At 38.4% G+C, this 14,919-nt stretch overlaps 2 protein-coding genes across 3 annotated transcripts in view; both read left to right on the top strand.

Moving 5' to 3' along the window:
- Positions 585 to 2,580, top strand: LOC18772074 (tropinone reductase homolog At2g29330). The gene is made up of 5 exons (XM_020566976.1): positions 585 to 705; positions 938 to 1,148; positions 1,513 to 1,732; positions 1,849 to 1,955; positions 2,124 to 2,580. Exons 1-5 carry the CDS (start codon positions 617 to 619, stop codon positions 2,310 to 2,312), a joined length of 816 nt encoding a protein of 271 aa, XP_020422565.1. The 5' UTR covers positions 585 to 616; the 3' UTR covers positions 2,313 to 2,580.
- LOC18773649 (tropinone reductase homolog At2g29150) overlaps positions 13,752 to 14,919 on the top strand; it is a 7,048-nt gene continuing 5,880 nt past the window's right edge. For both annotated transcript variants that reach the window (XM_020565459.1, XM_020565458.1), the window contains exons 1-2: positions 13,752 to 14,127; positions 14,284 to 14,432. The gene's annotated coding sequence lies outside the window, so the exon portion shown is untranslated. The remainder of the gene's footprint in view (positions 14,128 to 14,283; positions 14,433 to 14,919) is intronic.

Genomic DNA, 14,919 nt, shown 5'->3' with positions numbered 1-14,919 from the left:
AAGAAGAAAGAGTGAGAATTTGGATACGATTCAACTCAAATACCCAAGTCAAGAGATTGGTAATGATCGATGGGGACGGATGAGTGTCCAATTTCATCCGCTCCAAGTATAATTTTTTTTAGTTAGGAAAAAAAGGAAAAAGGAAACGTGAATCCAGTCAAAGTCGGCGAAGTGAGGAGGCAGTGAGAATCTGTCTGGTTAAAAGAGATAGATATTTCTTTGTTACCTTCAACCCCGTAGCCACCAGAGGACCCGTCATTCAGATTATCGACAAAGTGGTTGTCTAATCCCTACCCATTCACTAAACTTTGAATCAATAATTTTAATTATTAAATACACAGTAATAACACGACAGGGATAGGGATAGGGATAGCGATAGTGATAATGATAATGATAATAAGGACTTTCACGTTGTCTTTTGAAATGTTTTAATTATGGTCCCAATTATCTTTTGAAATGTCTTATTTCTGTCTACATGCAGAGGCAAACTGGGAATTTGCCACAGAAAAGCAGTCAGTATTGACATCTTTGTTTCTTATATAAGAAGTGAATGGATGGGTGGATGAATTGGAGAGAGAGAGAGAGAGAGAGAGAGAGAGAGAGAGAGAGAGAGATAATGGCTAAGGCACATATCAATGGCAAAGATCGTAGATGGTCTCTTCACGGAATGACTGCTCTTGTCACTGGAGGAACGAAAGGGCTCGGGTTAGCCTTCTCTTTCAATTTCCTAGCTTATTTTTTCAATCTGATCGTTAGTGTTTTCTTCTCAAAAAGAAAAACTTGTAACATGCATGATGCATGTAATGCATATCGAATATACCTCTAGTACATGCAGAGACATCTAACGTTATCAGACAGTCTACTAAGTGAACATTAATTTCTCTCTTTCCCACTTTTTTTTATGTATGGATCATAATTGCATAATATATATATATAGGCATGCTATTGTGGAGGAATTGGCAGGGCTAGGTGCAATTGTGCATACTTGTTCTCGAAATGAAGGCCAGCTCAATGACTGCTTGAGTCAATGGAAGATGAAGGGTTTTCATCAAATCACTGGTTCAGTATGTGATCTGGTGTCAAGAACCCAACGGCATGAGCTAATAAACGAAGTCTCATCACAGTTCAACGGGAAACTTAACATCCTTGTAAGTACTCCATTCATTTAAGTTTTATTTGTTTAGCAAAATCAAACAATTTATAGGCCAATTGGTTAGGATAGTGAACCCACTCCATTGCACCCAAATTCGAATTCCCTTCCCAGTCAAAAGGCTTTAATTTTCGTCTTTTTGGTAATGAGAAACCAAGATAATGTTATTAAGAAAATTAGTATATGATGGATGGTGAGCTAGTCTCGTCCCTCCTCCATCATACCTCCATCATACTCAACAGATGTTTTTTCTCTCCTTTCTTGAAACTATTTTATTAATAACTACATCTAAAATATGAAAATCATGATATCCAAGAGTTGTTCTAAAATGGTCATCCTCTTGCAAATATATTTGGGTGTAGATAAATAATGTGGGAACTGCTGAAGTAAAACCAACAATCGAGAGCACAGCTGAAGATTACTCATTTATTATGAGCACCAATCTTGAATCAGCTTACAATTTGTCCCAACTTGCACATCCTCTTTTGAAAGCTTCAGGAGCTGGTAACATTGTTTTTATGTCTTCTGTTGCTGGCGTTGTATCAATTGGGGAGGTTGGAAGTATATATGCTGCCACTAAAGGTACTGCCCCGCTTCTTTTAAAAAAGAAAAAAGAAAAATGAAAAATCTCCTTTCAAAATTTAAAGTGTAAGCTGTGACTGTTTTATTTATTTATTTATTTAAATTATATGTTTCAGGAGCAATAAATCAATTGGCAAAATCCTTGGCTTGTGAGTGGGGAAAAGATAACATAAGGATCAACAGTGTTGCACCTTGGTTCATCAAAACTCTCACGGCTGAACCTGTAGGATCCTAAATTTTTTAGTTTTCACATTTATTGACGCATCATTTATTCAAATTTGAGTCTATTCCGAATTTTAGTTTTCTCTGACAATACGACTAATATATGTGTACTACCACATTTAGTAAGTACATTAAAACTTATCGATCTCTCTTCTTTACATGCATGCAGTATCTCAGTGACGAAAAATATTTGAAGGCTATTAGCTCGCGAACCCCGTTAGGACGGCCGGGAGAGCCGGAAGAGGTGGCAGCCTTGGTGTCATTTCTATGCCTCCCTGCAGCTTCTTACATAACTGGACAGACTATTTGCATCGACGGAGGTTTGACTGTCAATGGCCTCCTCTTCCAAGGAGCATGAATATAATTGGAAAGTTGAGCACAAACCATAATGTTTCTTTCCCAAATTCTAGTGATAACTGTAGTAGTTTACTAGTAGGAGACACTAATTCCGTTGTATTCAAAGTGCTTTCTATATAAATGAATTATTTTTTTCCCAATAATTTATTTTCTTCTTTGTGGCCCTAAAACTAAAACATCAATTTCACAGCTCATATTCCTAAAACATCTCACTCAGAAATGTATAAGTTGTTTTTCTTTTTTTGATTTTTTTTGCCAAAGTTGGGAAAATGAGGGAGGTTTCTCACACACAGTCAAGATGTCAGGAATTGACAGCGCTACGTGCAACTATGCATACGCTGGATCGATCTTTTCTTGTGTTCTTCAATCTCAATATCTTCTGTTCTTGTGTACTTATAACTTAAAATACTGGGAGCAGTGGCCCTAGAGGTCAAAGTGTAATGGGAAAGAGATGGCTAAGAAGAACTACCAATATTGCCGCGTGAGAAAAACAGGTAAAGCCGCCCGGCTATACTATTTTTTTTTTAAATTACCAGAGTTTAGCCGCGCGGCTATACTATTTATAGGGGAAAAAAAGGACCCGCCTAGCGATTAGGTGCTTACGCGTCAAAACAGCTATAGCCGCGCGGCTATACCATTTTGTAAAATACGCGATAGTATAGCCGTGCGGCTATACTATTTATACTTAAAAAGGACCCGCCTAGTGCTTAGGTGACCATGTGTCAAAACACGTATAGCCGGGCGGCTATACTTTTTTTTTAATAAAAAAATTGCAGTGATAAAGCCGAACTTATACTCTTAAAAAAAAGGAAATGCCATAGTATAGCCGCCCGGCTATACTATTTAAATATATTATATTTGAAAGGAATCGCTGTGCAGCTATAACTTTTATTTTTTTTTAAAAGTACCCTCCTAGTTGCATTAATTTATACTTTATTGATATTAATTAGCTGGTTTCAACATATCAAAAGCGGATATTGAAGAGAGAGAAATTTCCCAGTAAATCAATATGAGAGTTCAATGTTTTCTTCTTCTTTTTTTGTGGGAATGTTTGCTTTTGATCTTACTCGTTCTCTCGAGTGAAACTTATTAGAGGAACAACAATCAATATTATTCTAATAATTTAATTAAACAATGAAATTAAAAAAATAAATAGAATAATGAAATTAAATATGGCTATAAATTAAAAACTGACTTTTCTTGTAGATAGAGGCTTGCAAAATTGCAATGTCCTTGAATACAACTCTCTAAATCAAAGTCCTAGCACTAAGGCTTTGATTTCTGGCGAAATTTGTGTGTTTATCTATGAAGCTATACAAGAATGATAATATAAATGTTCTCTACGTATTTGATGTAATTGTATTAAATAGAGTGGTTGATACATATTCCAACATGTATCAGATAAGGACAAACTCAATCAGACAAAAACATTATATGATATTTGAATTTTACAAATAATTAATTAACTAATCGGGTTTAATTTAAATCACATAGCCCAAGATGTGTATAGAAAACAGATTTATTATTGAAAAATACGTACGTACATATATAATACGAGTATTAAATATGAAAATGCTAAATTCTTTATATGGATAATAACTCTGGCAAAGTTTAAAAAATCAAAAGAGACAATAGAGACTCGGGTAATGGCCTAATAGTAATGGATAATGCTCTACTCTTATCCATTAAAAAAAAAAAAAAAAAAAAAAAAAGGGATCCCAAAGATGGCCCTGAACTATATTTTGTCAATTTAGGTGGCTAGTAGTCAGCATAAAACGGGGCTCTTTTTTTCTTCGTCAATTTTTGCATCCCTAGAATTCTCTTTTCCTATTTACGGGAGTTCCCAAGTCAATATTGATTTTTGGATAAAATGAATAAAAGTCAAGATGCAGTAAGTTCAATCTACACTCTTTTCTTTCTTGAGAACTCCTCTAACTTGGAGAAAATGATTACCATTTAATCACGTGCTAGTTGGCTATGCTAGTAGAAATTCAACTCCCTCCGACTGCAGCAACACGTTCCACTATAAATATATCCCTCCTCGCTATATCTCAATTACGATCTTCATCTCAGCAAACTCATATCTTTTCTTAATAATACAATCAATGGCAGGTGACTCAATGAGGTCTGCTTTGGTGACCTTCTTCATCCTTGCTATGGTACTGTCTCCGATTTCGACCTCTGAGGCAGCTCGATCCACTTTTCGAGGTAACAATTAATTCACTTCGTTTTTCTTCATATAAGATTTAATTTGTAGATTTTGGTTTTGATGTATAATTAATTAAGAATAATGTTTCATGTGATTTTTTTTCAGATGCAAAAACTGTATGTCCTGCTTGTGTATGCTGCACCCCTCCACCACATGGCTCTTGCTGCAAATGTTGTGCTACACCTTCATCACCAAGTCGAAGTCAGTCCGAGAGAAGTTCTCCATGAGGGACACAAAAATTGATATGCCTACGAAAACGAGTCTAAGTTAACTCAATAATATGGAATAAAACACGGGCTTAATTCCTCTACTTGGAAACCATGTTCTGTCTGCAATTCAATAATATGTAACAATTATTAAGTTATTATATGTCTTTTTTTAAATGTGGTATGCACATTATTCTTTTTTTATCTTGCCCAACGAACTTTCAAGTTTATTTAAATAATGGATTTGAGCTCCGTCTTCATTTGACTATCAACTTTGCTCTTTACAGTGTACAAACCTTTTTTTCTTCCTTTCAATGGCCATATTATAAACTACTCTAATGTACGAGGACGAAATTCAAACTCATACGCAAAAGGGCCGGATGGGCTTGGATTATCTTGCTTGGCTCCACCAATTGGATCCGACTAAAATGAATGCAGACCCAAATTTCGCCAGAGCTAATCCAAAGACTCTCCCTTAACCAATACATGCACTGGGGCTAATTTTGTACACAAAATCTCAAAATTTGGGTTTGTCCTACTTGCGATTAGGGTATATCGCAGGATGTTGAAAAGTCAAACGGATCCATATCCTTTTAGAATAGGCTTAGAGCATTTTTAATTAGGCCTATTGGTGCATGTTTGCCAATTGTAGAAGATGAATGTTGCCCAAATTTTAAAGTATACATCCAATTGGTGAGGTGTAGCAGTTGGGCAAAAATGGTCTTGATAAGATGATTGATTTAGAGCGTCTAATTCAAAACAAATTAACAAATTAGCAATAGAGAAAGACCTAAAATCTGTGAAACAAGTATGCAAGACTTCTCATATTCAGAATGGCAGAACTTGGCCTTTCGAGCACCACAAAATCCATATTTTTGCTCCCCTGATTGATTTGCATTGCTTAAGGCCTAACTCAGGTTGAACTTAGGAAAGGGAAAGTAAAAGAGTTGTTATGTCGTTTTGCCTTTGTCTTCTTGCAACACCATATAATTTTGTGGCCCTCCAACTAGTCAAATTTGCTTTATCTTATACCGAGACATGTTACTCGATGGAAGAATCGCTTAGCTGGCTTCACTCTTACCTTCACGAAGACTAGTCTTATTTCCATTTGCTTGATGAATAAAATCTCTGACCTAGGGCCTTTAATCCAAAAAAAAGAGTCGGGGTACACCCACTTCTGCAACATGCTATTCTCGTGTTGACTTGGCAAAGCTAATAATTGAATCTGCAAGGCCAAATGAAATACTTGCAAGAAATTTCTTAGTTGGAGACAGAGAATAGCCAAAACACAAATAAACCTCAAGAGAATCCTTTTCTGTTCTTCTTTCGGTTGAACAAGAGAGTCATTCTCAGACACAAACAAATTGACTACGTCTCTAATAATTTTTATATATCATATGTACATACATCAGTTATATTATTATTTGCGAGCAAAGATTGCAACTTTCCTAGGAGAAACTATTTGTAAGCGTGACAGAGATGTTCAAAAATCTCCCTTTCGGATTGCTTGGTAGTTCTGCTCTTATACTTATATGGTTCATTCACAATTTGATCACAGGTATTGTATACATTGATTATCTAAAACTTGAAATAATTCATTTTGAACATAAATTGTTCGCTAACAATTTGGCTAATGTCTCTCTGTTAACTCGGGCTTCATCAGCTTGGACTGTGGGCTGCCAACAAATTCTAACTACTCTGAGCCAACAACAGGCATTGACTACATTTCAGATGCAGCCTTCATATCCACTGGTGTAAGCAAAAGCATAGCCCCTCATTACAAAGCTACTCATCAAAAGCAAGCAGCCTATGTCAGGAGTTTTCCTAGTGGGGTCAATAACTGTTACAGAGTAAACATCATAAAGGGCACTAAATATTTGATCCGAACAAGTTTGTGTACAGTGATTATGATGGCATAAATACGCTGCAAAGTTTGATATTCTCTTCGGAGCAAATTCTTGGGACTCAGTGGAATTTGTTGATGCATCTTTAAGTACTAACAAAGAACTTGTTTATGTTCCCACCTTTGACTATATACATGTCTGTCTAGTCAACAAAGGCTCTGGAACACCATTCATATCAGCATTGGAGTCAAGGCCTTTGAAAACCATTACTTATTTGAGTCCAACAGCTCCGCAGGCACTCTTCCTTCGCTCAGATGTCGGTTTGACAGCCAATAAACATTACAGGTGAGTCATTTTACATGCCAAAATTGAGTAGTTGTAGTGGTTTTACATATCTTCTGTTTGCTCAGGTATTGATAAACCAATTACCGTCTGTAGTTATGAGTACTGCCAGTGCCAGCACATCAACAAATGATAATGCTTCCATGGACTTTGGCTGGGAAGCCCCGGATACAACTACTGGATATAATGTGTACCTGCACTTTGCGGAACTCCAGGTGTGCTTATAGCCAACCAGTCCAGATCATTCAATATCTTCCTGAATAGGAAGCACTGTTTTGGACCATTTTCACCAGAATACCTGTCCACAACCACTGTGTCCGTCCACGTCTCACCCTCAATCTTAAATGGACTTAACTATACTTTTTCATGTCAAAGCCGAGAACTCAACTCTCCTACCCATCTTAAATGCCGTTGAGATATACAAATTGATAGATTTGTCACGACCAGAAACATATGATAGTGGATGCCATGACGAACATTAAGTCCACATATGGAGTACTGGAGACAGATTGGGAGGGAGACCCATGTACTCCTCAAGAATATGTTTGGGAAGGTCTAAATTGTAGCTAGCTATAAGGGATCCCCTAGAGTCATATCCTTGCAAGTTTTGAAAGAAGTTGAGGTTCCACCCCAAAATTAATTGACAATGAGCGAGTAGCTGAACACCCAGGTTAGGTCTCTTAACTTTTCAATGTGGAACAAATACTCTCAACATGCCTCCACTGTTGAACCCAACACGTGAAGCCTTGCTCTGATACCATGAAGGAAGTTGAGGTTCCACTCCAAAACTAATTGACAATGGGAGGGAGTAGCCCAACTCCGTATAAACCCAGACTAGGTCCCTTAACTTTTCAATGTGGGAGAAAAACTCTAGTTTATTCCCCCTTTTTTTTTAATAATAATTTCCTTATCTTTTGCTCGGAAATTTCATTTTTTTCAACTTCATTAATGATCATTTATTCAAATTTCAATCAGGAATCTTTCTTCGAGTGGATTGACCGGAGAGATACTTCATAGAGTAATGCTACACTTACCACATTTTTATCCCACATATCATATGCCACATCAATTAAATAAATGAAGTGTATTTTAATAAATAAAATTAGAAAAACAGAAATTAGTATTTTACATGATATGGTATGTACACATCAGCTGCCACATCATATGGTACGAAATTGTGGTATAAAAATGTGGTAAGACTAGTATTATATGTCCAATCTTGCCATGTGGCAATCTTTGTAAGTATCTTCTTCTATTGAGGGATCTCTCAAATAATTTCATTTGAGGGACACTTATTAATTAAGGTCCCTATGAATTTTTTTTTCAACAATTCGAACATTCTATTTTTCACATCTTCATTCAGAGATCATCTTTGCAAAAAATTATGCAAATCGAAAATCATGAAGGTATCTAATTGAGACCAACAAAATCAATAAACACAGTACTTGAAGAAAGTACTTAAATTTCAATAATTTAATTAAGTGGTCAAATGATATAGGATTCAAGTGATTTTTTGTAGAGATGATCTTTGAATGAATATCTACAAAATAGAATGTTTGAATTAGTGAAATACAATGCAGAGTGGGCCATACAAGGGTGTCCCTCAAATAAGTTATTGAGGGATCACTCAATAGAAGCTTTTTGTATACTTATATACTGTACCATGTTCCATATTACTGGATATCATATCTTACCATAATCAGCACTATATGTATGCATATTGCTTAATTCTGGGATTTGTCAAACAACAGTTTAATTCGATCAATGCTTTTTACATTTTGGTTACTTTGAACCTGTACTAATACTATTTTGTCTTGATTTTCTGTCAATACATGTGCACATAAAAGTAGGTTAATATTGGCACAACACACAAAGTAAATCAAAATAAAATATATTGGATGCGGACTTGGTTTCTTATATAAGACGTTGATGGATGGATGGGGTGAATGGTAGCGGCCTTAATAGAGAGAGAGAGAGAGAGAGAGAGAGAGAGAGAGAGAGAGATGGCTAAGGTAGATATCAGTCGTAAATGATGGTCTCTTCAAGGAATGACTACTCTTGTCACTGGAGGAACCCAAGGAATGGGGGTAGCCTTATCTTTCAATATCTTAGAGCATCTCCAAGGGTATCAAATATCAAACATTAAATTTAAATTTGATAGTTGATGTGGCAATTTAACATCTTACATGGCTTTACGCTCCACCCAATATGTCAAATTAAATTACTATTTTATTATATTTTAATGTTGATTTATTTTTAATTAAAAAGAAAAGAAAAGAAAAAATAATAAAATATTCATTTGACATCTTGCTTTTGGGGATGTCAAAAATAACATCTCAACCTCTAGCCTTCATTCTACATCAGCTTTGACACATCGGTTGGAGTGATGTGAGATGTTATTTCTACTTGTTAAATGTCTATGTGGCACTATTGACACATCGGTTTGAGATGCTCTTAGCTAGCTTATATCCATGAGTGTTTTCTTATAAAAATAACACATGTTCTTGTGATTGTTAGAGTATAGTGCTTTAGATTGTGACACTTGTCATAATCTTACTGTAGTAATTAGTTAGTTTGTTATTTGTAGCTATATAGAAGACTTTCTCATGTAATTATTGATTGATTAAGAAAATATATCAAATTGTTCTTCTCTCTAGCTACTCTCTCTAGTCTCTCTCTCTCTGCTCTTGATTCAATATACAAGATTACAGTGTATGTTTGATAAGCTGATATAGCTTAACATGGTATCAATTGCCATTGTTGCTTACGCTTGAAGTTTTCGATCCTCTGTTGCTTCCGCATTCTCTAATTCGGCTCGTTGTCTTTCTCCGATTCGATACTTCATCTTCTCCACTTTCTGCTTTCTAAAATTTCTAGGGTTTCGTGTCTTTCTTCCTTTCTGGATCGGTCCTTTCTAAATCTTGCACAGCAAGTGTTTGTTGAATTGTCTCACTCACAGGTTGATCTTGCAATCAGTTGCTTCAATCTCCAATTACGGCCCTCATTTCCTCCATTTCTACGTCTGTTAATGTCAGGCTGGATGATTCGAACTACCTCAATTAGAACTTTCATATGCAACTTTTGCTTGAAAGCAATGGAATCATGGGGTATGTTGATGGTTCAATCCCTTGTCCATCTCAACACGGTTCGACCTCTGATGAATCTGGTATCACTTCTTCTTCTCCAACTGATGAATATGTAGTATGGAAAATGCATGACAGAGCTATTATGCAATTGATCACTGCAACATTATCACCTATTGCTATGTCATGTGCGATTGGTAGCACTAGCTCCAAGGATCTATGGATTAGGCTAAAGGAACAATTTTCCACTGTATCTCTGACTAGCATTTTTCAAATGAAATCTAATTTGTAAACAATTAAAAAGGGTTCTGATTCGATATGTCAATATCTTCATCGCATTAAAGAAGCTAGGGACTCTCTTTCTGCTACTGGGGTATACTTTGCGGATAAAGACATTGTCATTCTTGCCTTGAATGGACTACCTGCTGAGTATAACACCTTCAGATGTGTTATACGGGGGCGTGAAAGTGTGATTTCTCTAAAAGATTTTCATTCACAGTTACTTACAGAGGAAACCATTGTTGAACATTTAGTTAATACTCCTCTTATGACAGTTATGGTTGCTAATACAAGTTCCACTTACACAAAAGGGCCTCCTTTTCAGCCTCAGAGTTTCTCACTGACTCATGGTCAATCTCAGGTGGCCACTAGAGGTTTTACACCTTATAATGGGAACAAGAACAAGGGTAAAGGCAAATTCACGCAGGGATCTAGATTTTATAATTCTAGACCAGTGTCTTCCCTTATGGCACATGTGCTTCCCAACTCTAATCCTGGAGTTCTTGGTCAATCACCCGGTCAACAGTTTGGAAGTCCTTCTGCACCCACGATTCAAATCTGTCAATTATGCAACTCTGAGGGACACACTGCATCATTATGTGGGGCTTCTCATGAGAAAACCAAATGTCACATCTGTGGTAGAAGTAATCATATGTAATAACCCAAAACAAAATATCCAAAAATTAGTATTAATTTATTCTAGAAGAAAGACAATTTTGCCCTCGCATTATTTAATAGGGAAAAAGGTGACTTTTTGACCGAGAAGGAATTTGGCGATTCCGCTTACGCTGTTGCGTAGAGCACGACGAAACGAGTCCGTAGACACGGAGTAGACTCGAATCGGAGTTGTAACGAAGAAAATACGGTCAAAATACCGTAAAGGGCAAAATGGTAATTTAGACAAAAGTCAGATTTTTATCTCTTCTCTCTCTCTTCGCCATCAGTTTCTCTCTTCTCTCTCTCTCTCCCACGCGCGACGTCCGTCGCCCCCCTCCCTTTCCGATCAGCCCAGCCACCACCACAGGCCACCCCGACCTACGGCGCTGGTACCGACGGGACCGCCTTGCCCTCGCCGTCATGACCCGACCGTTCTCCGCCCATGAGCCGACCGGAGTTGGCCGGAAGAAGGAGAAAACTGCTGGTTTTTGGGCTAAACTTCCAACCCTTTGTTCTCCTTCAATTCTCCTCCAAATCTTTCGAGTAAGGTATGGATTCTCACCTATTTTTCGTGCTCTAGCTGGTGGTTGGATAGGTTTTCATCAATTTTAGCCGTAGATTGCCCAGTTTGTGAATTGAAATTCGGTCGAGTTTCAGCCCCCGTGATCGGCCGTTTTCGGCCACTTTTTGGGATATATCCAAGAACAAAAGTGGCTCCAAATGTGGTGTTATACCTAGGATAGGAGTTTGGAGCCGTGGTTTGGAGTTTTTCCGGCGAGACGTTATCGCTTTGGACACCCACGTTGCCGGCGCGTGTGGCGGCCCATGGGTGAGGGTAGTGAAGTGACTCTATGTATTTTTGCGATCCTCGCATTGTCACGAGCGCGTAGGATTTCGCGGATCTCAATTTGGAGTCCGTTTGAGCGCCGAACGGATTTTCCATATTGCACGATTCCTGGGTGCAGTATCGTCGAGCCGCTGGATCGTACTGAACTTTAGATATGTTGTTCTACACGTTTCCAGGATCGTGTAGGATCCAACGGATCTCGAATCGGAGTCCCGGATACTCCGAAATCGCAAACCCTGGGGCTAAGGTTTGGATTTTAAGCGATAATGCGATTTTGGCTAATCCGACCGTCCAAGTTGGACCAAACTCGCAGGATTTGGGTATTTCTCTGTGAGGAACCTCTAGAGAATCCCAGATTGGCCATCGGAGATCGTTGACCCCACGGGGTTCCGGATCGGCCGGTCTGGCAGTTGATCGCTTAGTAAAGCTTCGGGTCTTTTAAGGCCGTTCTAATTGTCTGGAAAGCTAAAATGGGCATATGAGTGACTTAAAAATGAGTGCACGCATTTCTAGCAGCCGGGGGCCAGGGTTTTTAATTTAATTCGTTTATTAAGCAGTTTTATTAATGTAATCTTCATGGTTAATCAGGCACCAGAGGCCAGACTGAGCCACAGGTGGGACCTTCAAAAGGTCCAGCTAGCTCGGACCAGCAGTGAGTGGACTTTTCTTTTCTAAACAATTTTTATAAATACATGTCATATTTGATCTTGAATAAGTTTTATTGACTGTTTTCCCAGCATGATTTGTGCAGTAATATTTCTATAATTCTATGCTGCTTAGTTGTACATGCTAAAAAGTTATAGAAAACAGAGTTTGAGGCTTGTACCAGATGAGATAGCATCATAATTTTAGATTACAGTTATTGATCAGACTTTCCTAAAGAAATTTATTTTAAACCACCATGTACCCGATTTCAGTGATTACCCTCAGTTGGACCGATGTCTACGGACATCCAGTCTATTTTCAGTTTCGTCAGTGCACTTGACATTGCCTCATGAGTTTCGGGGACGCTCGGACCGTGAGTGCCAGGATTTGCGGCTCGGCTGACTTGGTGTCCCGAGACCTGCCAGGATTTGCGGCTCGGCTGACTTCGTGTCCCCGAGACCTGCCAGGATTGCGGATCAGGCTGACTACGGCCCCCTGAATCCTGCCAGAGCGGCTCAAGTCGATTTTGTGTCATCGAGACCTGCCAGCGGATCAGGTTGACTATAGTCCCCTGAATCCTGCCAGTTTGCGGCTCGGATAGACTGTGTGTCGCCGAGACCTGCCAGGGGAGTTGACGGATTTACAGGGGTACAACTAGGTGGTAGTTTTAAAGAAATTTGAGTACTTTTATGTAATTATTGCTTTCAGTCATTTTATATACCAGTTTTCTCGATATCCGTGCATGTTTTATATCTGCATCGTTACGTATACATATTTATGTTTATATAAAGGCCTTGTATTTGAGTACAGTCGACTTTCAGATTCACATACCTATTTATTGTTTAACGGGGGTTACTATGTTATAAATTGTTTTGAGAATGTTATTTTTATCCACTCACACTTTCAAATTGTTTTTCGCCCCCAGGCCATAGAAGTGCGAAGGAATCCACCACGAGCCACTCCTAGCTCCCGCACCACCCACCAAACGTAGGATGTTGTTGTAAATTTCTTAAAGTCTTGTAAATATTTAGTATTTGCTCTGATATCTGGTTGGTTTGGAAACCAGAACTGGTGAATGCTTGGTTGTTTTATTCTGGCAGTTGGTGTGAAGTTTGTTGGCTTGTTTAACAAGTGGAAGTTTTTGGGTTTGGACAAATTACAGGGGAGACTCTGCCGAATTTTCGGCAGGGGTATAAAGAAAGTTTTAAACGTATTTGTAACAGGAAGGGTAAAAAGGTCATTTGTGCCCGACATTCGCCAGGTGTCGGACACGCACAGGGTCCGGCCCGAATTCCAAAGTGGAATTAGGATCGGGTCCTGTCATCATACCACATGGTATTGCTTCTATAATGATAAGGGTCCAAACTATATTGGGATGCATACCACTGCTTCATATTCTCCATGGTCATCCTATCCTGTGCAACCACAGAATTTGCAGTATACTTCTAATCAAGCTCCTCATCAGCATTCCTCATTCACACCTTCACTGTTTCAGGCTCCGCAACCTTCTATGCAAGCCATGCACAAAGTGCTCAATTTTGCATCTCAGTCATCCAGTTCTTCAGGTTCCTCTCCAGTGTGGCTCATTGATTCCGGTGCCACCAATCATATGACAGCTGATTTGACTAATCTGTCACATGCCTCACCGTATCCCACAAAATGAAACAATTCACACTGCAAGTGGTGAATGTTTGAAAGTCTCATGTTGGTCACTCTACTATTCATATATCAGTTTCCCTAATCAAATTGAACTCTGTGCTCTATGTTCCTCAATTAACTCAGAACCTGTTGTCAGTACATGGACTTTGTCTTGACGATAATTGCTGGCTTATATTTGATGCCCTTTGTTTTTGGATTCAGGACAAAGCCACAGGGAGGATCCTTTACAGAGGCTTGTGCAGTAATGGACTGTATCCTATCCACTTCTTGTTCACTTCAAACTCACAGATGCCTTCTCAAGCTAAGGCATTTCTTGGCCAACTTGTTCAGTCTAATCTGTGGCACCACAGGTTAGGTCATCCTACCAATACTGTTGTTTCTCTTATGTTGAATAAAGCTAATGTCCATGTCCCCAAAACCTCATCCCCTATGACGTGTCATACATGTCTAGAAGGGAAATTTAGCAAACTACCTTTTCCACTACATCTCAATAAGTTTGTAACTCCCTTTGAAACTATTCATACAGATTTGTGGGGTCCTGCACCCTGTATATCAGTTGATGGTTATAGATACTACACCATCTTTGTAGATGAATGTACCAGATACTGCTGGATCTTTCTATTAATAAACAAGTCTAATTTGTTCTCTGCATTTGTTGCCTTTTATTCCTTTGTTGTTACTCATTTTTCTACTCCGATTAAAATTCTTTGAACTAATTTTTTTTGGGGGGGGGGGGGGGGGGGGGGAGAAGATAACAAAAAAAAATTTGAAATTTTTTTTCTTTAAAAGGGGATTTCCCATTCCCCCCCTTGGCCCTATACTCCCGAAAAAAAAGGG

Source organism: Prunus persica, chromosome G6, assembly GCF_000346465.2.
Source record: "Prunus persica cultivar Lovell chromosome G6, Prunus_persica_NCBIv2, whole genome shotgun sequence".
Lineage (NCBI taxonomy): Eukaryota > Viridiplantae > Streptophyta > Magnoliopsida > Rosales > Rosaceae > Prunus > Prunus persica.
The sequence above is the reverse complement of the archived record's forward strand: the minus strand, read 5'-3'. Positions and strand labels throughout refer to the sequence as shown.

Bases quoted from the DNA above. Each gene is read 5' to 3' on its own strand.
- LOC18772074 (XM_020566976.1), top strand. From the start codon at position 617: ATGGCTAAGGCACATATCAATGGCAAAGATCGTAGATGGTCTCTTCAC. The intron at 706-937 runs GTTAGCCTTCTC...ATATATATATAG, and splicing joins GGAGGAACGAAAGGGCTCGG to GCATGCTATTGTGGAGGAAT. The intron at 1,733-1,848 runs GTACTGCCCCGC...TATATGTTTCAG, and splicing joins TATATATGCTGCCACTAAAG to GAGCAATAAATCAATTGGCA.